Raw genomic sequence first — 26,392 nt, 5'->3', positions numbered from 1 at the left:
AAGAATGCTTTTCTGATCAAAAAAGAATATATTCATTTTTATATTAAGTCCGGAGTTGTAAACAAATATGGCGGACTTTGGGGGCCGGAGTTCCTTGCGATGGGTAAAAACATAAACAAAAACAATTATTTCGTCGTAGTTTTGAAAGTTTGATAATGCATGTTTTTAAATAAGTACTTTTCAAAGTAATAACTCATTATGGTTCATACAGATTGCTTGTTATCCCCATAACATGTATTGTTATACCAAGATCCCGCGGATTTTTCAAAAGTTGGAAATCTCTTGTATGGGCATGTTTTGGTTATATTGTCATGATTTAGTAAAGGGCTTTCATAGTTGATACAACAGCGAATGATAACATATTCCGTAATATTTGGACCTATTTTTCATTGTAGGAAATCCAGAAGGACTGGAGGTCACAAACAGATGACTACGCTGACACAAAAGGCTACCAGGTTTGTATGTCAACGACTGATTTGCCTGCTGACAGACTGGCATTGTTATCAGAGCTGAGAGGATATCCATAGTTTCTATATGAAAAAATAGCCAGAAATACATATAAAATAACATTTAATATGTATTTCTGGCTATTTTTTCATATAGAAACTATACATGGCCCTGTGATTGTTATCAGAGCTAAGAGGATATCCTACTCCAACAATGTTAGAGGTATAAGTTAAGTTAAGTTAAGTTTATTTTCCAGTACAGGATTGAGGTCCTCTACACTGGACTCATAATCATACAATAAATACATACATGATACAGTATATAATGTACATGTAGCATTGCAGGTAATATAGCACGACGAGACACTTTTGGAACATTACGTCGTGTCTAACCTCTAACTTCCGATAGGCCATTTACCCGATGCTGAGGGTAACATTTTCAAAGTTTGGATTGTGACAATATAAAACGTTTAAATCATATTTAAATCGTCATCAATGTCAAATACCTACCTCTTTTTCATAAATCAACAATTTTTTTGACAAAATCAGCCGTAAAATCCATTTAAAACAAATATTTACATCTCCTAACGTAAACTTTCATGACCCAGACAAAACTTCATGATGAAAGCGATCCGCCCGGTAAATAGAAAAAACGAATTGCAAAGTCCCCAAAACGCTTGATCTGCCTTTACTTTTACTTGCATTCTGCCCGCTTGAATTCACGTTCCGTTTTTTGTAGTAACCAGCCGCCATATTTAAAACTAGGTCAAAATGTTACAGAAGGGATTCATCATATCTAATCCGCTAAAATACTATTTTATGAGGCCACAAATTATGGGTTTCCTAGATAAATGGGATAATTAATACCTAAACTGTAAGTACACATCAATGTTATCACTGTTAGAGCAAGAAATATTGATATTATTGCACTTTTCCTTCCGCCTTCATCTGACGTCGGAAGCTGCATCAAAGAAATAGGCCTTCGGAAATGAGAGTCGACAGTCAGCAAAATAACGTCCGATAAAAAAACGGCTGACCAGTCGACTCTCATGTTATGGGAGTAGAGGATATCCATGCAGCATTGTTAACTTATGCATTTTTGAAGTAGCAAAAAATTTTATCCATCAGAAAATGGTAATTCAACGATATTGTGGTCTTCCAAAACAGAAAACTAACACTCATTTAACAGGTTGGGGATACTCCCGTATTGCAGGAAAGTCCTGCATTAAATGAGTAACAGCCCTGTATTAGAGGGATAATTTTGTTTCGCAAATGCGGGATTCTGTGAAATGATCACTGATAAATTTGTTTATTTTAAATGGAAACAAATTTCATTATCTAAATGTTTGTAAAGTTCACAAACAAAAACACCTCTATTACTTACTATGGGGCTAGAAATAAAACACAGGTAAAATGCACTAAATTCCCCTGATGGTTAACGTTATACACTGTAGTCTATGGAGAGCACTTAAATTGTCACTTTGTCACAAGGGGAGATAATAGAATTCAATAGTTTGTACAAAAAAAACATAAATTATTCAATCAGTTATATGGCTTTCTAAAAATTATGACACCCGTTTTTGATAAAAAAATTTTAAAGCAACTTTATCCATTTTCATTTCACAGAATCCTGCATTTGAGTAACAAAATTATCCCTCAAATACAGGACTATTACTCCAATGCAGAATTATCCTGCATATACTGTCCCCAACTAGTAATAGTGCATGTTTATGGTTATGTTAAGTTGTTAGCATAACAAAACCATTATATAGCATTAGAAATTGAATTGATGTAAAAAAAAAATTGCAGTTATTAAAGAAAATTCCTGCACGAGAATAATCTGAGATCAGAATGAGTTTTAAGTTTACTTAAATCATTCTTGTCCATCAGAGTTACTTCCTTCAATTCCACAGGATATCCTAACTCAATTCGCCCTCATGATCATCTAGCTTTTAGTTCTGATCACTAGATCTTTAGCTCTTCTGCTTATGGAATCTTTTTTGATTATGAACTGTCTGAAACATCTTCTAAGTAGATATTTCTTTTCTTTGAAGACCGCTAAGATCATATTAGTCTTCAGAGTGAGACAATGGGAAGTATCGCTGGTAGATAAGAATCATGGATTAGTCTAGATCTAATCAATTAAAGGGACAAGCTAAGTTCAGTGTCAGCATATATATTGTAACAATAAACTGATAGTACAATTTTTGTGGGTTTTTTTTTTTAATTTTAGAATGAAGTAGAAGAATGGGTAGAGCTAAATAAAAAACTGAAACAGGCTGGTCTTCCCGGGATAAAGCTTCTTCATCCAGCTGATGTCACACTTCTTGCAGGTCAGTATATACTGTATTTGAATATTGCAGAGTTATCTGCCCTTGTGTTTAGGTATTGATTGCAATTATGACGTCATGTGTTTGGGAGGGCAACGTCATAATTTTTTGCAATAACAACGTGAATTATGCTCACAAAATAATGACATAATGATCGATCAATACCTTCCCGTAGGGGAGCTAACTCTGTAATATGCAAAGACCGAATAGGTGTTGCAGTATTGGACTGGGTCAATCCTGTTTGACTAGGTAGCTCAATCGTTAGGACATTCTGCTAGTTTTCAGAGGTCCTGGGTTCAAATCCTGGTCTGGTCGCTACATTATCTCCTCTCCTGAGCATTCTAGTATTCAGAGATCCTGTGTCTGGCCTCTGCATTTTATCCTCTCCTGTTTAATATTCACAAACATAAACAAAATTTTCAATGTGTCTGGCATATTAATATTGATAAGATTTATCCATCAAAATAAATTTTTAAAAGTGTTGATTGAGAAAGTCTGTTTAATAGGAAATGAAATCTGGCGTACTTGAGCTAGCTTCAATTTTGAAATTAGTGAAAATAATTTAACCTGTATTAAAAATGAAATGTTGTTTTTGTTGTAGGAAAAACAATTAGTTTGGATACACATATGAGTAAAATAGTACGTGAGAACATAACATCACTGATGGTGGACTGTGATCATAGGCAGACACTTATCCAGGATCTTATTCTCACCAACAACAAGTTAAAGTAAGTCTTTTACCATCAAGGAGATTCTTTAGATATCAACAAAAGTTAAAAACTTAAAGTATGCCTTTTTTCTTTTGTTATTCTTATCTATAAAAGAAGAAGTTAAAGCTAGTCTATTTCAATCAAGGATCTCATTCATACCAATAACTTAAAGTTAAGTTATTACTGTTATTGGTATTATTATCATAGACAATTATCTAAGATTATTTTCTAAACAACACAGATAAAATAGATTTATATCGGTCTAATACCTTTAAAGTGGTATTTAATATTAAAGGGACATGAACCTAAATAAACCATGTAAATTTGAGTAAAATATATATTTAAGACGTGTCTTACTAAGTAATATATATCAGTTATTGTGCAAATGTGACAAATAAAATTAATTATAATGGAAATTCCATCTTTCTGTATTTTGAACCGACCCGGTCAAATTTTGTAACAATAGTATAGTAGTGTTGAACTTTAGTAACCTCCCACAATGCACTGCACAAATTAAATGCATGTAAACAAAATGGTGGGTCAAAAACGTGGGTGAAGCAAACACAAACAAATTCTGATAGAAAACAGTGTACGTCAAGAGTCTGTTACGTGCGCAATTGGGAAAGTATGTAAATATAACTGGATCACTAAAATGCAAGAGACGGGAGCAACTCCCCACTTTATACTTGCATGATGTACATATGTGCAATAATATAGTCAGAAACCTCCCTTCGCGGTGCCCTGTCATGATCGAATGAAAAGTCTGTTTGACTTTTGACTTATCATTCTTAAGCTAAATACAAATTGTTTTATAACAAATATTGCTTAAACTTTGTTAGTCAACCATTGTAAATTAGAAAATAATTTTAAAATGTGGAAAACTAATATTCCTTGTCACGTCAGCAAGGTTGTTGTACATTTTAACCTCTCTTCGATCGGCCAGCTTTCGTTTTGTATTTCAAAAATAGAATATGACGGTCTATTTTTATCATTTTGAGTTAGGTATTCCTCACATTTTCCTGTCGTTTTAGATAACCAATCATTGTAATAAAATATTTAATAAACATCTGAAAACCATATCTAAGCATACAGAACAAATTATTTAAGGTTCATGTCCCTTTAATGAATTGATTACGGTATGTTTTAGCTCTAATAGCCCTTGTAATTATTTTACAATAATTTTTCTTTATCTTACAGGGATGATATGGAAAAGCAGACATCTTTAGCAGAGAAATATCACAGTCGAATGAAAGAACTGAAAATTTTATTGGAAAGTTCAAGAACAAGAGTGCAAGTAAGTAAACAATTAAGGTCCCTTATGCAAAATATGTATACCACATTTGGTGTATAATTTGTACTGTAAGCATATTGCATACAATTATGGTAACCGTACAAGTGAATTGTATGATATGATGTTGTAGCTTGTATATGAATTGTAATACCAAAAAGAATGATAAACACATAGTTCTTTTCCTTCTATTTCTTCACTTTGCATTCAAAAGACAGCTGATTGATAGGTTTATATACTCACAATAAAACATATTCCCTCAGATCATTTATTTTTTATTGGGTGATTACAAGGACAAAGTTCAGGATGAACACTTTTATTTTTTATCTATTAGCCTACAATACGGATTAAATCAAGTTAAGTAATAATAGTTATTGATGTAGCACTACTGTTATAAGATATAAAGATTAAATAGCTAATCCAACAAGCTCGGTACATAATTATATGTTTTATTTATCTATCAGGAGTTGGAACAAAGTGAAGACATGAGGTCATCATTTTATGTGGACGAAGAGGAAAAATTACTCAACACTAAGAATGCCATTCATGCCAAATGTAAACACCTACAGCACAAATGTCAAACTCAAGAACGAGAGATTGAACGTCTCAAACAGAAAATGCAGCGCATGGCAGAAGAGGTATACCAAAAAGAAATATAAGTTATCTAGTTAATGTACATTAGATAATTACCAGTTATCAAACTTTTATACCATTGATAACACATTTAACCACTCTCATGATGTGACCAGTACAATTCATTATGAATCTTAAGGAATGAATAAGTTGATACTAATAACACTTGACTTTGTATAGAAACTCAATACCATTGGAAATTTGGTATAACTATACTTAATAATTAATAATTTACAGTAACTGTGATTTGCTTCACTAAAAGGCTTACCAGTATAGATTGAACATTTTGTACTTGGATGTGTAATGTAGAGAATATAGTAGTATTGTCTCACCTTATTTCATACCAAACATGGTCCTCAATATTCATTTAAAATTTTCTGCACCCTGTACAGAATAGATAATTAGGACATATTTTATATTTTATTTATGAACTAAATTAGAAGTTTTACTTCTGTAATAAATAGGAGGACAAAAGAACCAGTAGACAGTCACAAATTTTCCAGGAGTTCAAAAAGAGGACGTCTAGAGCTCACAACACCATGGATGACAAGTAAAGAGCTTTTATTTTATACACTCTATACAAATACTGACAACATTGATTTCAAAACATTTGACTAGTCTTTATAAACTGTGTTTGAAAATAGTAGTTTTATAGCATATTTTGTGAGTTTGTATTTTTGGTAAATTGGTTGGGTTTTTTTTGTGTTACATTATATGTATTCTATCAAGGATCTTTATTTCCGTGTTTCTAGGTTGTTAGATGTCATTGATTCATATGAAAAACAAATTCAGGGACTACAGAAAGAGTTAGACTTTCACAGGTGAGTCAAACAAATATCATAGTATTGTTTATCGAGAAGTTACCTACAGTGTGATATGTCAGTAACCTATTATTCGCATATGACCACTGTCATATATTAATTATTTTAGTCCGTCTGCTGGTGAAACAGGAGGGGACTATAGTGTTTGTTACGTCTGTCTCTCTGTCTGTCCTGATTTGTGTACAACAGATGATAACTTGAGAACTAATGGATGGATTTTGATCAAACTTCATACAATGGTAGCATATGAGAATATACAGCTTGGGATTGAATTTGGGGTCAAAAGGTCAACTACAAAAGTCATTGTTACTAAAAAAAGACGTGTGTTGCTTTGAACACTTACTGTAAGCTTGTTCTGTTAAATTTTGTAAGCAAATACAGTCAACAAAAATAGGAGATTTTTTTACTTTGATAGTATATGTAACACATGTGGACAATTCAAGAAAAAATATCTCAAGATAAAATAGATGACATATTTTGATGCATGAATATCTTCAATTACTGGGTATCTCCAGCAGATTAGAAGTGAATACCATCATGAACTGTATCTGATTTACATGTGTTATATTTTAAATTTAAATTAAGTAGATCTGGAGTGAGTATGCCAGCCCCACAGGAATCTGATGATGAGAATCCTTTCCAGTCAATCACATCAGGGACCTCCCAGAATCTGAAAGCTCTAATAAAGGTTTGATTTAATGATCATCTCAATATGTACTTTGTATATCCTTTAATAATTGATTCTTTTCCACATGTTCTCAATAGGCTCGCCCTTTTTCTCCACATGGATTATTGTACCACTGTGTATGAATTCCTACAATATGATTATATTCTGTATTTGCATATTAGTTATCAGTCCTGACAAGTAAGTGTTGATTGTGTCTCATATTTTCGAGATCGTAACACTTTGTTTTTCTGAGAAAACTATGTATGTGAGTTTCACTTAAAGATGCTCCACCGCTGACAAATGGTATTTCTTCACTATCAAAAACAGGAGCAGACAATTTAGTATTTTTCTTCAGTTACAAAAGTTACTTACTTTACACCATTACCACCATTGAAAAGTTTGAGCTTTTAATTTTACTTAAAGTTAAAAAAATGAAAAATAATTAATTGCATCCCGAAAAAATTCTGTGGCACTATATCTTATATGGAATGAAGTAAAGATTGCGCATGCACCAAAGGCGAAATAAATTATTTCATGTTATTTTTTGTGTTAATTAGGCATATATATAAACGGTTAAACACCAATTATTGTTCAAATGATGAATGTCATTTATGCTCTGTCGGCGGTGGAGCATCTTTAAAATGCTGGTGGATACATACCTGCAAGGGAGGTAACTCTGTAATATACAAAAACAAAACAACACCCGTCAAAATAAATTGTAATACATAATGTGCTAACAATGGCCAAAATATTCAAAAATCCTTTATTCCACTATTTTTTCATTGTTTAATGTTTCATTTTGTTTTGTTTGAAGTCCTATGAGAAACAGCTGAAGGATGCAAATAAGAAGATAAAAAAGATGGAGGAAGAAAAAGAATTAGTAAAATTAGACCTAGGGTCAAGGTGATTTCTACTTATATAAATTACTCTTTGTGTTGTCCATTATCAAAAATGGAATATGGCTGGTTTATCATACATTTATGTACGATGCCAAAGTATTCTTTTCAATAAAATTTGGAAATCTTCTAAACCAAATGACAAAATTGGGTAACGGTTGAGTAAGAATTCCTCTATGTTTCATATGTCAGCTGCCTATCAGTGAATTTTATACTAAATACCGGTACTACTTATCTAGGGCAACCGATCAATCTTTGAAAAACAATGACTAATGTTTTATTTTATTCCTAGTGTTTTAATAGGAAACATTTTCTACTTAAGTGTGAGAGCACCTAATTTGAAGTTTGGTTAATTTTCAGACCTGAAGTTGGAGATTACAGAGTGGCACAGCTGAGAATTAAGAAATTAGAGAAATTATTGGCTATCCACAGCATAAGGTTTGTCACTAGTACAGTCTTCAATATCTATAATTTAAACATATTTTCTGTTTTACTTGGCTTACAGGATGCAAAGCTTTAATAAGATATTGACCATTTGAACATAATTTTTCTGTTTTTGTTTGAGGTAAAAACCTTAAACTTCAGTAGAAAATTGCTGATGGTAAATTTGTGATGATTGATAATCTTTCAGTGTGCCTGGAGAAAAACCATCTAAAGATCCATACCGACTGAAGAAATCTTACAGCACAAAAATGGAGGATGTTGAATATCTACCTCTCGATATCTGTCGTAACTACCTCAGGGTAATATAGTTTGTTCGTTTACACAGAATTTCATGAACTCGCACAGTTTACAGACTAATACTTTCAATTTTCACTTTCGTTGAAATTTGTTTTGTTTAACAACTTTTAAAAGAGTTACTTCCCTTCCTTTATTTGATGAAAACAAAGTTTCACTGTTTGTATATCTGTCAAAACTAGCTCAGGGTAATATGACTTGATACATACATGCATCTAATATCAGAAATCTAGTTGTTTTTTAACCATTACATCTGTTATTTTACCAATCGCTGATAGATCCACATAATATGAAAAATATTTTACCTATGGCTGAACAGATAATCGCAAGCTGGACAATAGATAGAATTGTTAGTGTTGAAAGAGTTATTTCCCTTTGTATATTTGATAATGGTTGATTTGGAACTTGTTGCACTCTTTTATCATCTAATTTTAAAAATTACATTTATTAATCCTTGGAGTATAGAATTAAATTTTGTTTGATTTGCATTTAATTTAGTGCTGCAGTTAAGATGAGTACCTGGTACACAGGTAAAATACCCTTTGAAATCTGTCAGTTACCCCTAAAAATTGTATGAACGGGTACTGATTACCACTGCAAATATTTGTAATACAAAATCCAATCATTATGAGTGCTTACATCTAGAGAAATAAAATCAGAAGAAATGTAGTGATATCGAAAGAATTCAACTTGTGCTCAAAAGTCTGCATCTCTGTGCTCTTGTTTCAGATAGATAATTACACAATTTCTACTGAAGCAGCTTGTCAGCGATTAATTTACACTATAACCATATAACTTTTCCAAACATATATCTCTGTTAAGTTTTGGGTTCGCACAGAAGTCAAAGTTGTACCCCTCCCTTTTCAAAACTGCAAGTACATTTACCCAGGCCTTCAAAAGTTATCTGGAGCACTGTGTATACTTACATGTGTATGACTATTGGTCTGTTTTCTGAATGAAAGACAAGCTCCTAGAACAAAAAATGCTGCCAAAATATTATGACCAGTATTTTAAAATTGCCCCAGAGAACATTTGTAGATGCCTCTATGATCAATCCCTTGATGATGTCAAGGAAGAGGTGGTGCTGATATCCTTTTAACCTAACAAAGATGTCTTTAGTATTTGCTCTATTAACAGGACATCACTTGTGAGTTGGAGGCGGATGACTTAGATCAGGTCCTACCAAGTATAAAGAAACTACGAGATGAGATTGACACTGCACAGAGATATGAACAGGTAGGTGTTGTGAAAATAATTCATGTTAATTGTTTTTTACCATGAAATGAAAATGGTCACAGGTATAACACATGCTCTTAAAATCTGTGCATTAGATTTTGGTTAGATTTCTGGCAAGTATCATGAAACATATAGATATACTTACTTCTGTTATAAATGAATTTTGAAATAACATTGATTTCATTTTAATATTCATTTCACTATTCTAGAACAGATTTTTAATGTGGTCAAGTATATCTTAATATACATAATTTCTTTTATTTTACATCATACACTAATAATTTTACTTTTAATTATTTCAATTAATGATTTGAGAAAAGACATATATGTAACCATGAATCATATAATTTTATGTATCTGATTTATTCATGTCTTATATTTTGTTCTGTAAATAGTTCTGCAGATGTGTGGAGGATATTGTCTCAGGATCAGAAGGAAAGAGAGGACGACGATCAACTAGTCCATCACGTAGAAAAAATGCTTTGTCTGAGAAACGTCTTCAAGAAAACATGTCCACGCTTGAGGGATGGAAACAGGATCAGGAAGGACTAGATGTAGGTTTGGGTGGAGAGTGTTGGGCTTACTGATGAATACGGTATAGAGGTCTAAGTATTGATAGTTTATCTGAAAGCATCTCACAAGAGTTGGATCAAAGAGATGAGTTGTTGCTTTATTCAATCTTGGATCATCAAATGAACTCTATGAATACACAAAAAAAAAAAAAAAAAAAAACAGTGATGAACAGGTTATAGAAGGCTTTTTGATAACTGATTTAAAAAACAATAAAGGCCCACTTCCTTTTCAATGTGAAACATAAATGTTCCTTAAAAAACAGTAATAACACCTGAAAATATATACCGATGGCCTAAGCTGAGGTTACAAAACCAAATATATGCAAGATTTCCTGTGTAATATATTATGACAGTGGAAAGACATTTCGTTGTTTTGTCGTCTGGTGCAGTGATAGTCAACTACCGTGCGGTATTTAGCATGACGGCAGGAAACATAAGAAGACACGCGTTATGAAAATTAAGATTTCATTTGTTTTAATCAAATTGTTCAGAAGGTGATGATACATATAGTATTAAAGTTAAGTTGATAACTTTTGTGACTCTACAAAATTATCGTTCTCCTTTTTCATTCCCATTTTAAAAATAAAAAGCCATTCCGGAAAGGTGGTGGTCCTTTAAATTTGGTTAATAAATTCAATTGATATGATTTAATATGACTTGGATGAGGAGCTTTTGCGGGTTGTAATGGTTTGTTCTAAAGGAGTTTCTTATGGAAGCTAGGTAATTATAGATAAGATCCATAGGTATAACAATGTTAACTCGGTCATTATTTCAGGAACTACAAATCTCACTGAACAAGCTTGGAGAAAGAATAGCTCCCTGGCTAAAGATCAGACTGGCAGGTACAGCTTCAGTCCCCAGGATCATTTCTGCTGTGGACAAACTAGTGTATGATGATGGCATTACAGTAGAAAAGGTGAGAAAAATGCTATATTATTATCGTAATGATTTTGTGTATGTTAATGTTAATCTTTGGGATTAATCTGGGCATCGATAACTTATTTATTCTGGTTTATGATACCTTACAGTCAGTGGTTACAGTTTTTACAAATGTCTGAAAACAATCTATAATTGGATAATTCGTTGTACACTACAAAGATATCTCAATTTTTCATATTATTCTTGATCTCGAGGTTTAATTCCAGTCAAACTTCATTAAAAATAGTCTTTTGAACAATCCAAAGTAATAAATTTGTGCTAGAATAACTGATATGTTGTGTGGAATGAATTTCTCTGGAATGAGATTATATGCTGCTTAACTGTTTGATATGTAACATACAACTTTTTACCACCTTTAGGATGGTAAGGAACGTCCATCGAGGCCAGTCCTGGAGAATATCGTCCAACACTTCCAGACACTGTTTGATGTGCCTTCTGTGTCTGGAGTCTTCCCTAGAATGAATGAGATCTACACAAAACTTGGAGAAGTCCACAACATACTTAATACTCTGAAGACACTACTTGGCTTAGGTGAGAACCTCAGTTTTAACCAACCTTTATTAAAGTTAAAGATTTTCAAAATTTCAAAAAGTAATTGTCTCAATTTGTAGTTACCATATAAAAATTATGTCAAAAAAATATATATCTTTTGCTTGAAGAATTTTTATACACAAATTTTAAGCTATGACCAATTTGATGACATTTTTAATTTAAGTATGAATTCCTATTCCCAAATATCTATATATAAAAAGTTAGCCAATAGAAAATTTTGACTTTTCACCAGAGTAGATCCTAAAACTTGCTACAAACCTAATGTTCTAAAATTGCAAACTAGTCCTGAATTAAAAACTGAATTGAATGGGTACCGGGTAGTATTAGCTAGCAGACTGCAAATCACTTGATGTGATGGTCATTGACACATATTGATGAATGCATATTTGAAATTATTTTCAGATGAAGATACAAAATCCACAGACATTGTTGATGCAGTTGGACGCCTCTGTCAATCTCACTCTACAACGACCAGCAAACAATTGAAGGCATTGCTTCAAACTGAGGATCTAGAGGGGTGAGTAACACACTATATTTAGAAATTCTGGAAAATGATGTCAATATATTGTAAAAGAGTATTGCAGGTATTCCTGTTGCGAAAGCTTTCAACATTTTAATAAAACATTTAAAATATTAAAGTAAGTCATATTAGAAGAGGTAAGATTCAGTTATTGCTCGGTCCTAAAGTGTTAAAACAAAAGCAATTTAGATATTTCTCTAATCTTGAGACATAGATTCTGAAGTGGTTGAGTTTCTGTTATTTGAATGGGGAATTCCTCAATTAAGATTGTTGTGATTGTGTGTAATGCTATTAACTAGTGATTGATGTGTTTTGCAATCCCTTTAATTTTAATCTTGTTAAACGGTTAACAACCGTTAATGTTTTGTGCTTGTGCTGCATGCTCCCTTTATTGCATGCCTTTAACTATCTTAGTTAGGGACAAATTGCATGTGCTGTGTAGTTTGAAATTTTCAGTAAACATTGTAGTTTGAAATTTTCAGTAAACATTTACATGTAATTAGTATGTAAATTTGTTATTTATTGTGGTATTCAGACTGTTTTGACCTTTTATGCACATGCAATTTTGAGAATTAATATCTGTTAGGTCTTTCAGTTTTAGTAATTTGGTTTTTACTTAAATTATAAATTGTGTGGTTCTATAGTCTTAGCTTCAGAATCCTGGGACAGTATTGACTGAAAAAGACAATGAAAGTAATAAGCAATTATTTTCAATTCTATTAGAAATTTCAATGTTCCTAAGATGTTTTTTTGAAAGATGGCATTGCTTAGCAAGTATGTATCATTATTGCCAGAGCTAATAATGCACCAAATGATAAAAAGAAACAGTTTGAGAAAGTGATCAGTTACCTTTATTATTCAATGCAGGGTCTTGACGTAATCAATGTGTATCAGTTGGGTACTGCAGGCCTTTAAATAGATATTTTTGTAGTAGAAATACCATCAGCAATTCAACATTCCAAAGTCTCATAATCATTATATAAGGCACTTCCTATTTGTAAGTTCTTTTGTAACACCAAGACTTCCTTTGGAGATATCTCCAAAGGGTTGAAAAATTAAGAGTGTTGCTGGTCAAAAGTCATTTCAGCATATAATTTGGAAAAAGAAATTCCGTTTTGTTCCAAATCATGAATTCTAACTCATATTTTTTCTTTTTTTTATGTTCACCTAAAAATAGAAATCAATTTAAGACATGTTGAAATATTTGAGATTTACATGTTTTACGGATGAATATTTTTGTTTTCTAAATTCGAAGTACCTATCTTGAGGTACAATTACATATTTGAATGTGGGATTTGGTTTGGCACTGATATATACTCTGAGTGTATATTATATGATTCTGTGTGTATATAGAATCTGCTACCTCCTTCAAAAAGTAATCAATGTGAAAGAACACTCTTATACTTAAGATCAAATATATTACATAGTTTATCTACTATTAGTGAAAAAATTACTGTAAACCAGATGATCTTTGTTCACGATTAATTCATTTATATATTTAAGGTGCGAATCGCAAAAAAAATATTTTCAAGTCTGTGTTTTCTGTAAATATCAGTCTCATTTATTCTTATTTATACGGCATGGGATTAAATTGTCAAAGTGAGATTGAAGGCATAAACAAAATTAATTATTAATCATGATAAAGATAATTTGGTTTACAGTACCTGAAGATAATTATATACTGTGACCCTGAATTATTACATGTTGGAGAGATTATGGTAGTACATAGTCCACGTACACTTCCTTAACTATATATTGTTGTCTCATTTTCCCTCATTCCTCCTCTACAGATTCATGAGTCATTACAATGGGTAATTGTCCTTCTGTTGATTTCATTATAGATTATTCTTATATTATTTCCATATAAAAATGTATACTGCTGTGCTATTTTAAAGAGAATCACGCATGTTTCTTACATTTACTTACCATCAAAAGAAAATGGCATTTAATTAATATGTACATAACCAAATTGTTGCACAAATTAAATTTATTACTGTATGGATGTTTATTTTCTTGAGAAAAATATTGAAAACAATCCTATTAAATGGTCTTGGTATTGTCTCTGAGAAATAATAAAATCACGGATAAATTAAATATAATTTTGAACAGAAAGCTCCCTAGAACATGAAAAAATTAAATATTACTCATTTGAATTCTAATTTGTCACTCAAAAATTGGAATATATTTTGCTTCAGAATGAAAATTGGAATACATTTTTATTTGGTTTCAAAAAGTAAATAGAAATAAGTTTCAATTTTCTGTATGCTATTTTTGTGTGTGTCAAAAATTTGATATTTTTCTAGAATAATTATATCAAATTGAATTGTTTACAATAAAGAAACAATGTTGACAAATTCTCAATAAAAATACAAGCAGTATACACTTTTCTTAAATCAATTTAGTTTGTAATCTAATCTATATAATTTTATGCTACCTGTATATTTGCACAGCTAGAAATCAGGTTATGTGATGAAGGTTGAGAATCACAATCACAGAAGTCTTTCATAATTCCACAACTTGCATGCAAAAAGTTCCTTGAATACTTTTGACTTTTAGTATATACAAACTCTTATTTGGTGATACAGATACCCACATGCATGTATTTTCCATGTCCGGCTCACTGTAATTAGTGCTAATGTATATTCCACTTTTAACAGCAATACATGTCTCCAAATTTTCCCGGAACCATAAGACATGTAGAAAGTGTCCGCCAGAACGGAATCTTGCATACATCTCCCTAGTCTGATTAAGCCAAACATGCTATATGTTGTCTTGGCTTGAAGGGAGTTGATTGACTTATTGCTTGTGACTCTTAAAGTACACATTACCTTAATATGAATGCAAAGGATTGGTTATTATGGCAAGGTGTTGACTTATATGGAAATCATTGAGCTGTTAGAATTTCGTTGGTGGTCTTTTTTACCCTTCCAGGACAGGAAATATTAGCTTTTCATTTACACGTATTTGGCGTTTTGTTTAGTTTTGTTGGTCTCTGATTAATTAATCAAAACTATTGCTACTATAACAAAATTTCGTATTTTGCTATATGGTAATTCATTTTCAAAAAATGTCATCATAGTGTCTTGAGTGTCTTTTGTCAGTCTTGTGATTATTTTGATTCACTTATAAAGGTAAGCTGTAACGTGCGCATTATTCAGACGATCTTTATGTCGGTCTGATCGGCTGTTGTGTCACATGTTCAAATAACTTGGACGATTCTATTGTCAATGCTAAACATAATTGACGAAAGACAATTGGTTATTATCGTACACAATTCACTTTGAATCACTATCCTTTCCAGATATATTCAATTTGAAACACGAGGCCAGAGTTCTTCACTGCTGCTTTGTTGTATGTTTTGTTCTTGTTAAGTCAAATCCTCATTTGACCTTATTATTTTTCCCGGACATGACGTTCATTGGTATTACGAGAATTCTCAAAGGAGTGTTAGTTTATTATATTCTCATTCATAAAAGTTTATAGTTTGTTAACAAGAGGTTTTACAATTTATCAGTTTTAAAATTCATAACTATTATATATCTATATTGACATTCATCATATTTTATGATTTAAACAGGGGATACAAACCATGTGATCAATTTCAATTGTCCTCTAAGGAGTAGATTTATTCATGTTGATTTCATTTTTGTATTACGTGTTATTTGTATTACGTGTTGTAAAATGAAAGTTTTCTGCGTTTTTCCTTCCATTGCGAGATCATTTGATTTTGGGAGTAACACAATTTTGTCATGAAATTATCACGTAACAATGAATATATTCTCATTAGAACCGATGGCTTCATATCGACCCAACGACTTCACACTCATTATTTCTAAGATAAGAACATCTGTCTATTGTAGTCAGACCATGTAGTTCAAGTAACGTATTGTATAAGCCATACATACGATGTTTATAGACACATTAATCTGTTAAAGGATTAAATGACGGCCAAAAGACAAATCTTATCGTGTTCATGTGTGCCATTGATAATTAAATTGTATAGACAAAGTATATGTGGTTATCACATTAATGCTAAAATATACGAGAAATTGATCTTCGTAGCTGCTATTTATATGATACGTACATGTAGTGTTTATATTATAAGATCCCTGTTCATAAGATTTGTTTAGTAACTGGGATTACATTTCCACGTTATTCATCTATTTAATGTTTATATTAATACATTATACAAGCGTTTTATTATTTCTCTAGTAGTATGTGCATGGTACATCACATATCAGATATCTTTCATTATGCTGATGATATATCAATACATGTATATTAAAAACTATGCAACAGGAACGATGAATGTTTAACAAAGGTTTAATTATATAAATTTGCATACATGAACATAATTTCATTTTTTCTACAGTTTATATTAACATATATAATTATTCATCTCTAGGATCATTATCATCAACCTGTAATCGTTATAAGTTTATAAAATACATGTTTGATTAATTGGTGAGGGATCTATCTTAGCCTAACTGTATGAAGTCTTTACTTAAGTGGTATTTTGAAACCATTAATGTAAGCATAAATGGTGAAATGATTTCATTAACTTCTGGTTAATTAGTTTTAAGATATATAGTGGTCGTAGACTATCCTACACTTACAACATTAAACTTCTAATCTGGTGTAGGTTTTATTCCCTGAAGTACTTCAGGGCATGGATTCGTTATATCTTATAATGCAAAATTATGCAAGGTAACTTTGATTCTTAAAGTTTACATGAGACATTTTCAGTAACATTAACATTATATTGATGTAGTTATTAAGTACATTTTATAAGATACTGTGTAAAACATGTCCGTCATTTCGCGAGATGGTCTCGGTTGTTACCTAAAGCTGTAGCGCAAATACATTAAATGATTAATTTTGTTATGTATAACAGCTTCTTAAATTGTTGTTCTTTATTGCAATGTTAAGTTTAACCGGTTACTCGATTGGAAGATTTTCCGAATAACCGGTTAGCAAATTCCGACCGGTTTGACAACTCTAGTATATAATTGCATTTCGAAATTGCGTCTATACAATTATTCGCAAAATATGTTATTTAGGTTATGAACTCTCTCCCTCAAGAAATTGTGCTAACTTTTGTATCTTACGAAAAGAAAGTGGTTAACAGTACACGAAAATACTGTTTATTTCTACAAATAGTAGGGCTCTGAGAATAAGCAAAAATGTTACATTAATTTAACGATTTAATGCCACAAGATATAAGAGCTGGGACCTTCTTTGTCAAGAAATCTTCATTATTCAGATACAAAATATAAAGGCTTAAGTGTTATTTATCTAGGTATCTTAATTCATGAAGTCAATAAAGGATTATCATTCTCTATCACACATTTCTGGTAAAACTTAAATATAGATTATGTATACACAGTAGGATAATTTTCTAATAAAATGAAGTATTGGTTATTGATGTAATGTTATGTCACAATGATAATTACACAAAAAATAGATATTTTTGTCAGTGACACAAATAATTATAAAGATGACCTCACAAGTCGGATGTACGTGATTAATGAGGACTTTTTAATGCAGAGCAGATATGGCACCTGTGATTTTACAAGAATCTCCTAATTAGCATCCGACTTATTCTGTTGATTGATGGGCAGTGCTATCCTGTAAACTTACACTTGTCCATACTAATACGTATTATCATTAATTTAGTTATATGAAAATAAGGCAAATTGGGGAATTCCTTTCTTATTAAATATTTCTTTGGGTTACATGAGTTGCATCCTTGATTTTAAAGACGTTTTTGCAGTTATAAAATACGACCTTCTATGATAAACTAGCCGCCAAACCAATATAAGGATAACTGATAATTAAAAAGTACACGAATTATTTGTATTTTCTTTAACTTCATTTGATCCTTTAATTTGGTAAGGCTGACGCTTTGTCATTCATCCGTTCAGTTCATTTCAAGCTTCCCAACGTACTATTTCTCCTGCCAAGACGGTATTTGTTATCGAATTCGCCGAGTTGGTAAATTAAATCAATAGGTATGTTTTGAATATAGGTTTGCAGAATAGCTGTAACTTACTGACAGATAGAATGCATGTATTATATACATTTTCATATTCCGCACATATGGAATTAGGAACTTAGAATTTAGTAGTTAGTATTAATAGTTATCTCTGTAATTATAATTAAACTCTTGTAAAGTTAATAATTATTGAACGGGTAGGGTCAAAATCTTTGCTAGAACATTCTGTACTTAGTTTTCAATTTTTGGCAACTGTTAGTTTCTTTTCTTTTGATAAATATTACTTAAAGAGTTGCATGAATAGTATAAAGAAAGCGTAAATGTGTAAATCTCCTTAATCACCATTTTAGATGATGATTAGTATGAATGTTTTGCGATTTCCTATCAAAATGGGTTGAAAATACCTTACTTTTATTTTACTCCTCATTTATAGAGTGATCCGAAGGTTAGATGAGCATAAAAATTTCTTCCCTGCATTCAAAGAAATAATGAACAAGCTCATGGATATATTAGGTAAGTTAGAATAAATTAACAATCTTTTGATGTCTTATATAATATCAAATTCTAAATCAGAATATACGCTTCTTTGTAGAGAATGAATATACATAATTAATATTATACATAATATACATCGATATAATGATAACTGCTAATATGAAGAGTGGTAATGGTGACTGCATGGTGCTTGCTATTTGTAGACATACAGCGACTGGACCAAGTCATTCCTGCAGTACGAGCCCTGAAACTGTTGTCCAGCTGAACTTGACCAAGTTAATATTTCAAGCAAAACAAACTAAGCACTTCTGAGGAAAGACACACTGTTCCTGAGTGAAATACAGTATATAGACCTTATTTCCCCGTCCATTGTAAGGCAGCAGTTAACATGTTATTTCTTTGAGGAGTAAAGCTGTAATTTAATTATAATATAAGTTTGTAAAAAACATGCAATGGATGTAGTTTGCATGATATTGAAGATTTTTATCATGAATATTTTATCGTTAATTTATTGATATCTTAAACACATATTAAAATTAAAACTGTCTATAGTTATTTCCTGATTATACATCTGTACTTTGAAACTAACTTCATGTGTATATAAGACGTTGAGAGTGTATTCAATATAAATTTTTAATGACAGTTAATTGATGGTTTTGGTAACAATTGCTATGCATTTAATTAAATGATACGCTAGATTTTAACGTCCAAGTTAAAATTTTATGTTGTAAGTTTTTATCTGTCAAAGTATGTCATATGTGTTGTATTCAGTCAAGTTATGTTTTATGTTAAGATGACATCGTTTCTAAGAAAATATGCAAAAGAAAACATCTCGATAACTTTTCGCCAGATAGGGATTTAGGATCCTGATTTTGCCTACAAATATCCCCACTATCGAGAAGGTACGTTTCAGATGCTGTGTAAATTAGTGATGCTTACAAATCTATCGAAATCGGTGACATTACTTTCCAAACGAGATTTTGTTGAGTAGCCTTTAAATTAGTTAACTTAAATCGAAATAGTCAACACTATGATTTAGCTACCTAGACAGCGATATGAGTTGTCGCGATCCGTTTGTAGTTGCCTTTAAACTTTGGCGTGGGAAATTAGACAGCGGATATTACATTTTAAGTTTTAAGAAAATGTAGGCCGTTTAAAATCATGATATTTTCTGGTGATACTTTGAGTACACTTATTGACTTTATGAATATCACTGTGTAGTGCATTCTCATCAGCTAACGTTCTATCACGTGTTGCTTTCATTAGTCTTAGCCTGCCAAAGTTTCTTAGGCATTGCTTTTGTATTTAGGCACCATATTGTCTATGTCTGTACATTATTAATATGTAAATAAGCTGTATTTATATTCATTCATCTAGGAAGATTGTTACTGCGTTAATTTGTAAATAATTTGTATATTTATATGATGCTTTGCCTGTATTAAAATAAATGCAGTGATAACGCAGATTTTGTTTATATTTCTCATTCTTCATTATTTTTTGTTATAATGAGTTACGCCAAGAAGCTCTATCATGACAGAATCGCTTTGTTTTACCCCTTCCGACACTGATGAATTGTATCTGATAAAAAATCTAAGACAATACGTAGCTTCTTGTGACAAATTATACAATGCAGTATACTTGGACCTGAATGTACCAAATAATTTTAATACTTCAGTTACAAAATCCCGTAATGGTCAAGTTACACAAAATGAATGCCTTGTGTTGAAAATGGTCCATGTCGATTATATGATGGCGTTACAGATTTTTGTAGGGGTTGCCCGACAAATATTTCGTCGCAATATAAACCATACAAAATAAAGATATACTGCTTTAACCCCTTTACTCCAAAGATTATTAGCTCTCACGGAAATTCAGTAATTCGTTTCAAAATGATTTTTCACTCTTTTGCATCAACAATATTGGTAAACAGCCCATGTATTTTCAAATGTATGGAAAATATCTTTTAGCAATACTGATGTCACCATAGCAACCAAATAAAAGGGACTGTTACAAAAAGATAATTATTTCTAACGTGTATACATTATATCGACTTCAAACTTTAGTCATTGCTTCTCTCTTTATTCCATGGGTAGTATGGCATACGTATGAATGCAGTGTTTTTAACGACTTGAAAACGTTAATGCTTTCCACGCACGGAGTCTAGCGTTTATACATGATTGCGCTCGTCATATCTCCTGATTAATGTGAATTAAGGCAATGTATTAGTTGATTTTTCAAGTTAAGTTCTTTTGTCGGATTAGGTCAGTTATGGTAGGTCGGTATTTCCTGAACAGATTTCAATCTATGATAGGGCAAATCATGTGTCAACTTACAGTTTACATGGAACAATAGTTTTACTTCCATAAAGCACATTTTACCTATAGAATTTCATTACTCCGAGTCATAAACAAAATTTGATCTGCATGTATGCTAATAAAAGTATTCAAGCAATAGAATATTATAATGTTTATTTGTCATTTTTTGTTTAAAAGTTTGTGTTGATCATGAAAGTCAAGTCAAAATGCATCAAATGACAGCTACCCCATAATTGCATAAAGTTAAGAAGAGATAAATTGTCATACTAGAAGTTAGGAAAATTTTACTTGTTATACTAGAAGTCAGGAAGAGATTACTTGTTATACTAGAAGTTAAGAAAAGATTACTAGTGATACTAGAAGTCAGAAAGAGATTACTTGATATGATATATGTTAGGAATAAATAACTTGTTATACTAGAAATTAGGAAAATTTTACTTGTTTACTAAAAGTTAGGAAAAGATGACTTGTTACACTAGAAGTCAGGAAGAGATTACTTGATACAATAGAAGTGAGGAAGAAATTACTTGATACAATAGAAGTGAGGAAGAAATTACTTGCTATATTAGAAGTTTGGAAGAAATAAAATGTTTTTTAGAAGTCGTGAAAAGATTACTTGTTATACTAGAAGTTCGGAATACATTACTTGTTATACTAGAAAAGGTATGCGATGCATTGCGGTAAGAGACTGGCTATTGAAGGTAGGACCACCAGGTAGAAATATCGCATCAAACTCGAAACGAAAGTGTCCAAAATTACACGAACAAGAAAAAAGCCACTAAATGGTACTTGAATCGACTGTGTGATTAAATGATTAATTATGAACGTCGCCAATATGTATGTAAATTTACCTTTTTAAGGGTCATAGGGATTAGAAGTTAGTCGACAATCTACCGTTGACCCCTACATTTCCGCTGCTATATCGAGGTCATTATAAAAAGTGGCCAACCAGTGACATTGGTCATTTTTTGTTTTCGCTCATCGCCACAAAGAAACCTTCATATTCTGATATGGCCATCAGTGTTAAAGGTAATAAAACAGAGATATAAAATTACCTCTGGTGAATAAAAACGTTGTTTGTACAGACCTGGTGATATACACATTGATTTGATGAGATTAGTGAGACCAGCCGTAAAGAAATTTACATGTATACATTGGAGACGTACAGAATGACTAAATATTTAATGTTAACTTGTCAGATGCCCTAAATTAAAAATTGTTCATGCATGTATTCTCATTCGTTACTTGTCAAAGAACAGAATTAAAGAATTAAATTAATTTGTCTCGGTTAATAAGTGTGTAGGCGAGGTTAAAAGTTCGTGTTTATTATATTTTAAACGCATGAAAGTGAAGATTTCACAACTAAAACAAATTGTTAGATAGAACGGTTAGTGCGGAGGTTATCGTGTTTATTCCATTTCCTTCTTGAATTAAATTCCGTCGTTCTTGAACTGACCCTTAAGAACATAAAATACTTTTCTTACACGGAAATTTTGTCATTTTAGGTCAGCATGAATTGCAGATGCATGGTAATAAAAAGTGACTCTATAATTTACGATATAAAACAGTTTCAAATATAAAAAGGAAACGCACAAAAGTGTTCGTTTATTTTGATGTAACACAACAAAAATAAGATTCTTTGACATAAAATGCACAACGAAATGACAATATTTTTAAAAGATAACAAACAAAAAAAGGATTTTGTACTACAGAAAATCTCCGAATTCTGGGCTAGGTATACGCAATTGCAAAGTCAAATCTCTGAGTAAATGTTCATATTCAGCTTTAAGAATTCCAGTGTAATTATAAAATTTTGAACATTCATTGTCAATTTCCCTGACTTCACTGTATGGCATACGCAGTCTCCAATTGTTGGCGGTAACCGTAGAATTCGGTCGAACTGTTCCATAATAATGACCTTGTAATCCTGCGGCAGTGTGATGATGTAACCATGCATCAAAATCTGACGGAGCTGTCAAACTTAGGAATTTGAATAAACTCGTGGAGGCTATTTTAGGATGCTCGGCAATTTGTTCATACAAATATGTCTTCAGTCGTCCTGGATATATCCGTCTTAGTTTAGCTGCTATCTCGATGTCTCTTTCAAACCTCCGACATACTGATTGGGCTACTGTTGTCATGGACATCCACTTCTTTACAAATCCTCCGCGTTTTCTTGAATAAATCATTCCACGTGGATCGCGGAGTAAGTGGACCACTTTTAATTTCGGAATTATTTTCATTAATATCTCCACAACATCCATAGAGAGACGAATGGTTTTTAAGTATCTTGTCGACCTTACGCACTGATTTAAACAAAACTGAGAATCTGCTTTGAGTTGTGTTGTGGCACGGATGCAGTCTTTGTATTGCTTCACCGAACTACTGCTTTGACTCCAAAGGAAGTTTCCTGTTAGATGTTGCAGATCACATCCATAATAACGTACTATATCTTCTACAAATGCCTGCGGTAGTTCGGAGAGTAGCACAGGTTGTCTGAAAAGATGGAAAAAAACCGACGGTATGGTTACTAAACATCACATTTTTCTCAAAAAAATGTAAATGCATAAACATTTTATTTCTTGTTTCATCATGCAAATATGATTAGCTATTTAATTATAACCGGATGGAAGTAATTTTGTATTCTTTTTTCGTCACATTTGCTTTTAATTTAATTGGGATCATTTTACCATATAAGGAACTACCCATTAGAAGATGATCACAAATTGATTTTCACACCTTTCGATTGGAAAGATTTTGTTTTGCTTAAATACACAGTGCATATACTTGTCATACATGTATTGTTTATTTTATAACTCACACTTCTTTAAGATGTATAAATACATTTACCTGCAGGTTAAATTATTCATGGAACAAATCCCATCCAATGATAAATATCCGGTATCATTTGCTACGTAACGCTTTAATGGTTCGTAAGCGTAGAACACTCCTGGAACCTGTTGTATAATGTCAGCTGTAAGGGTTGACCCGCTTCGGAGATAGGTCAACAGGAGCACAACTGTTTGAGCTGTAACGCAAAGTATGTAAATCAGACACATAGACTAAATATACCTGGTATGTGATATTTAATGTAGTCGTATTTTGTTCTGATGTGTATTGTATTGTTTACGGCTAATTGTAAATTATATTAATTAAGATTCAAACATTACGTCAAATAAAAAACAATCCAATGGTTAGCCTCCACCTGACAGACAGGAACAAGATTTGAAGACTATTTATCAAACATCTCCGTTCTCTCTTTGATGATAGGAACGTTGTATGTTGGATGATAGTGCAATCCGAGTTATTTTATCATAACCTGGGTTAGTAGGTAGATTTCAGTCACTGCTGACAAATCATGTAATATCATAAAAGCCAATTACTGAACTGTACTGATCGTGTGCTACATAGATGTTACCAATGCATAATCATCTGTTATTATTCCATGTCCAGACATTATATCACATAGGTATATCAGAGCTATAACGGTCACAAATGTCTCGTGAATCTGTTTCGTCGTTATAAAAAGAAAGTAAATGTCACAGTACCTTAAGTAAAAATACAATAACAAAGTACATAAACTCATTCTTTGAGACATCTAATGTATGTAGATATATGTATATATGCATTTGACTGTGAAAAACGTTAATGGTATATCCAATAGTTTCTGTAATGGTGATATATAAAATGCAATCATACGGAAAAAACAACATTTGAATTCTCCAGAATTTATTCTGTTATTTTGTCTTATATAGGCATAATGATAGGCACCGGTTGTTGTAATATTAATATCACTTGTGTGTAAAAACTATGTGTACTTTTCTATAAAGATAGCAAATACTATAAAGGATCGCCACAGGACAAACCAGGCCGGGTTCGACCTGCACCATTTTCATTAAATAATGAATTTTGGGTATTCACGTTATCCACTCCAAGTTGAAGGCATGTTTTGTTTTAAAATAATTCTATGTTCAAAGCCTTTCTCGACAGATATTGTAATACTAATGTTGAAATTGGGTATTTCATTGCTTAGGAACAACACCATAAATAAGTCATCATTGCATATACATATTGATTGATTATCCACATTAATTAAAATTAGTATCTTTTTACAAACATACCTTATCAATATAATTTTGCTTTTCATGTCATATATGTCATTATATTGGAAAGGACACATATGTCTACTTATGATTTAATGAACTTTCAGTTAAAATATAAATTATTGGAATCGAAGAAAAATGGAGACTCTTCTTGAATGAATACGTACCTAATGATATCTTATAGTAAATGATCACCTACAGCCTGGGGTAAATTATGCAGTATAATGCTATTAGGTATAACCAATATTAGAAAGATCACTAGAAATAAAATTCAATTGTACAGTATGGGAAAATGTTAAAAGATGATTAATCCAGCATAATACGTACGGTTTGTTTCTCCAGATAATACATCATTTCCCGTCTTCCCGATAGCCTGTCGTGAATTCGTTATACGGCCGACATTGCTATCGGTATGATTACCCATGCGATGTGAGTTAGCCGTCTCCTCGGGATTTCCAAAATTCGTGTAATTTTGTTGATTGCCATGTAGGGATAGAGAGCCTTTAGATATATCACTAGTTATTTTGGAAACTTTCACTGAAGAAACAATGTCTCTGTCATTCATTTTTATTTTGGCTTTACGTTCTATTATGTTTTGAATTTTTGTGTTAGGAATACTGCCTGGTTCATATTTTGTAATATATTTTATTGTACCTTTAATAAATGGACCTTTTCTTTGTGGTACTAAAATTGCTTTGTCATCTAAAACTTCTAACTCCTGCTGTATATCGGCAATCTTTCTCAGTTGTCTCTGTTTCGTGTTGGAAACGCTGTTAACAACAATTAAATTATGTATTTTGTTTGTATGCGACTTGACTTTAATTAATTTTTCTAGCTTGCTTTTGCTAAATGAAGTGATTGTATGTTTTATTGTATGTCCAGTGAAGGCTGAAATGTAACAAAAGATCAATTTCATATACATGCAAAAGCTAATTATTTCTTCTTATGATATGCATAGATGATCCTTTTCCATAATTACCATAAAACGTTAATAACAATAAGCATGGTATATCAATTATCATAATTGTTTGCATTAGGGAAATGACTGTACTTCAGATTTTTTTAAACGGTAGAGATAGAACGGTAGGACAAAAAGGTAACTCAATTATTTCAAAAAGAACAATACAGAATAGTTC

At 31.8% G+C, this 26,392-nt stretch overlaps 2 protein-coding genes across 4 annotated transcripts; one reads left to right on the top strand and one right to left on the bottom strand.

Annotated features, from left to right (window-relative positions):
- The first annotated feature begins 49 nt into the window (after window positions 1-49).
- Window positions 50-21,294, top strand: LOC138321152 (centrosomal protein of 70 kDa-like). 3 transcript variants are annotated; one of them, XM_069264607.1, is made up of 20 exons: window positions 50-103; window positions 396-455; window positions 2,680-2,779; window positions 3,378-3,504; window positions 4,684-4,780; window positions 5,239-5,412; window positions 5,872-5,957; window positions 6,160-6,228; window positions 6,817-6,916; window positions 7,710-7,798; window positions 8,152-8,229; window positions 8,423-8,534; window positions 9,667-9,765; window positions 10,161-10,319; window positions 11,113-11,253; window positions 11,636-11,807; window positions 12,231-12,345; window positions 14,139-14,159; window positions 18,777-18,856; window positions 19,042-21,294. In XM_069264607.1, the coding sequence occupies exons 1-20, from the start codon at window positions 68-70 to the stop codon at window positions 19,101-19,103; spliced, it is 1,977 nt and encodes a 658-aa protein (XP_069120708.1). In that variant the 5' UTR covers window positions 50-67; the 3' UTR covers window positions 19,104-21,294. The 3 variants fall into 3 exon arrangements, with proteins under 3 accessions (XP_069120708.1, XP_069120707.1, XP_069120709.1); XM_069264606.1 differs by having other exon boundaries at window positions 6,814-6,916; XM_069264608.1 differs by lacking the exon at window positions 14,139-14,159 and having other exon boundaries at window positions 6,814-6,916.
- A 1,438-nt stretch (window positions 21,295-22,732) lies between these two features.
- On the bottom strand, window positions 22,733-26,139 carry LOC138322451 (carbohydrate sulfotransferase 1-like). Its single transcript, XM_069266477.1, has 3 exons — window positions 25,584-26,139; window positions 24,004-24,181; window positions 22,733-23,649 (listed from the first exon to the last, which is right to left on the bottom strand). Exons 1-3 carry the CDS (start codon window positions 25,819-25,821, stop codon window positions 22,860-22,862), a joined length of 1,206 nt encoding a protein of 401 aa, XP_069122578.1. The 5' UTR covers window positions 25,822-26,139; the 3' UTR covers window positions 22,733-22,859.
- Between the last annotated feature and the right edge of the window lie 253 nt (window positions 26,140-26,392).

Source organism: Argopecten irradians, chromosome 4, assembly GCF_041381155.1.
Source record: "Argopecten irradians isolate NY chromosome 4, Ai_NY, whole genome shotgun sequence".
Lineage (NCBI taxonomy): Eukaryota > Metazoa > Mollusca > Bivalvia > Pectinida > Pectinidae > Argopecten > Argopecten irradians.
Note: the sequence above shows the minus strand (reverse complement) of the source record. Positions and strands in the feature narration are given on the sequence as shown.

Bases quoted from the DNA above. Each gene is read 5' to 3' on its own strand.
- LOC138321152 (XM_069264606.1), top strand. From the start codon at position 68: ATGGCGGACTTTGGGGGCCGGAGTTCCTTGCGATGG. The intron at 5,958-6,159 runs GTAAAGAGCTTT...CCGTGTTTCTAG, and splicing joins CACAACACCATGGATGACAA to GTTGTTAGATGTCATTGATT. The intron at 18,857-19,041 runs GTAAGTTAGAAT...TGCTATTTGTAG, and splicing joins CAAGCTCATGGATATATTAG to ACATACAGCGACTGGACCAA.
- LOC138322451 (XM_069266477.1), bottom strand. From the start codon at position 25,821: ATGAATGACAGAGACATTGTTTCTTCAGTGAAAGTTTCCAAAATAACT. The intron at 24,182-25,583 runs GTACGTATTATG...TTTGCGTTACAG, and splicing joins ATTATCTGGAGAAACAAACC to CTCAAACAGTTGTGCTCCTG. The intron at 23,650-24,003 runs GTAAATGTATTT...CCATCTTTTCAG, and splicing joins ATGAATAATTTAACCTGCAG to ACAACCTGTGCTACTCTCCG.